The 1,552-nt window shown below is 22.5% G+C and overlaps 1 protein-coding gene across 1 annotated transcript; it reads left to right on the forward strand.

Annotated features, from left to right (window-relative positions):
* Positions 1 to 572: 572 nt before the first annotated feature.
* EHI_077110 (uncharacterized protein) lies at positions 573 to 1,340 on the forward strand (the record flags this gene model as incomplete). The annotated part of the gene is made up of 1 exon (XM_649845.1): positions 573 to 1,340. One exon carries the CDS (start codon positions 573 to 575, stop codon positions 1,338 to 1,340), a length of 768 nt encoding a protein of 255 aa, XP_654937.1.
* Positions 1,341 to 1,552: the final 212 nt, after the last annotated feature.

Genomic DNA, 1,552 nt, shown 5'->3' on the forward strand with positions numbered 1-1,552 from the left:
GTTCTATAAGAAAAATATCGGAATTTGCTTCTATTCCTTCTTCTTTAATACATAATAATCCAAATGGACTTTTTCTTCCATTTTCTGGAACAATACCTTCTGGCATTTCACAAAATTGAAATACTTTTCCTGCATCAAAAGTTTGTTCAACAAGTTTATGATATAATGGAATAATTAAATTTGATGGAATTCCAAGTCTTTTAAATTGTTCTTGATGACTTTGCATAAAAAATACTGCTGCAGTTGTTATGTCTTGCATCAATTTTAATTCTTTATTCTTTCTTCCTTTTTATTTTTTTTTAGGGTTTTTTTTTCATTTCTAAGTAATAAGAATTAATTCATTCATGTATTATGTTAATTAATATTAATTAATGAAGTATTAAATGAATTGTTTTTGATAAGAAAGAGAATAAAAGATATGACTTGTTATTTATTTTGTAAGAGTTATATGATGGTAATACTTAAAAATATTTAAGAATAAAATATGAAGAAGATAATGAAGAGTTTAAAGATATTAAATAAATATTAAATAAAATATTTTGGTTTAAAATTTAAAACTTTTTAATAATAAAATGGAAGAGCAAGAAAAAAGAACAACAGAACCAATGCAAGAAGAAGAAGAAATAAAGAAAGAAGAAGCAATAGAAAAAAGAACAACAGAATCAATGCAAGAAGAAGAAATAAAGAAAAAAGAAGAAGAACTAAAGAAAAAAGAAAGAAATGAACATAGAAACTATCCACCATTATTAAAAATTTATCCAATTGAAAATTATCAAATAGATAAAAAAGAAAAATTAGATAAATTAAAACATCAAACATTTGGATATCAAATGGACCAACTTAAAATATCAGTTGAAAAGAATCATGTACCAAGAACATCAGTTTATGGAGTTATTTTAGTTCATAAAAATAATTTTCCACATTTATTAGTATTACAATCAAATTTATCAATGGATTTAAAAGATGAAATTCATCTTGTTGGAGGAAGATTAAAAATTGGAGAAGATGATCCTGTTGAAGGATTAAAAAGAAAATTAAGAAAAAAAATGTCAATGGAATATATTACACATTATGAAATAGGAGAATTACTTGGAACATTTTATAGAATAGAATATGATAAAAATTTATATCCATATATTCCAGTTCATGTAAGTCAAGTCAAAGAAATTATTAATATTTATATGATTCATCTTGTTGAAAAATGTGATTTTAAAATATTTGATACAGACAAATTAAGTTCAATTCCACTTTTTGCTTTACATAATAATTTTGAAAAATACAATATTACACTTTGTTCTATTCCAACTTTAGTTTCAAGGTATCTTATGATTTATGGTTAATAAAAAATAATTTAATATGAATTTGTAAAATTTGAAATTCTTTTCATTAAATAAAAAAAAAAGAAAAAAGAAAAGAAAAAGAACTTAAAGAAATTAATGAATGCACCTAATTTAAGAAGTGAAGGATTAACTCAAGAATCATTAAAAGTAACACAAAACTTTATAATAGGAGGATTAACACAACCACTTCCTGATTCATTTCAAAGTGTAGA

Source organism: Entamoeba histolytica, genomic scaffold, assembly GCF_000208925.1.
Source record: "Entamoeba histolytica HM-1:IMSS scf_1104750517473 genomic scaffold, whole genome shotgun sequence".
NCBI classification, from domain to species: Eukaryota; Evosea; order Mastigamoebida; family Endamoebidae; genus Entamoeba; species Entamoeba histolytica.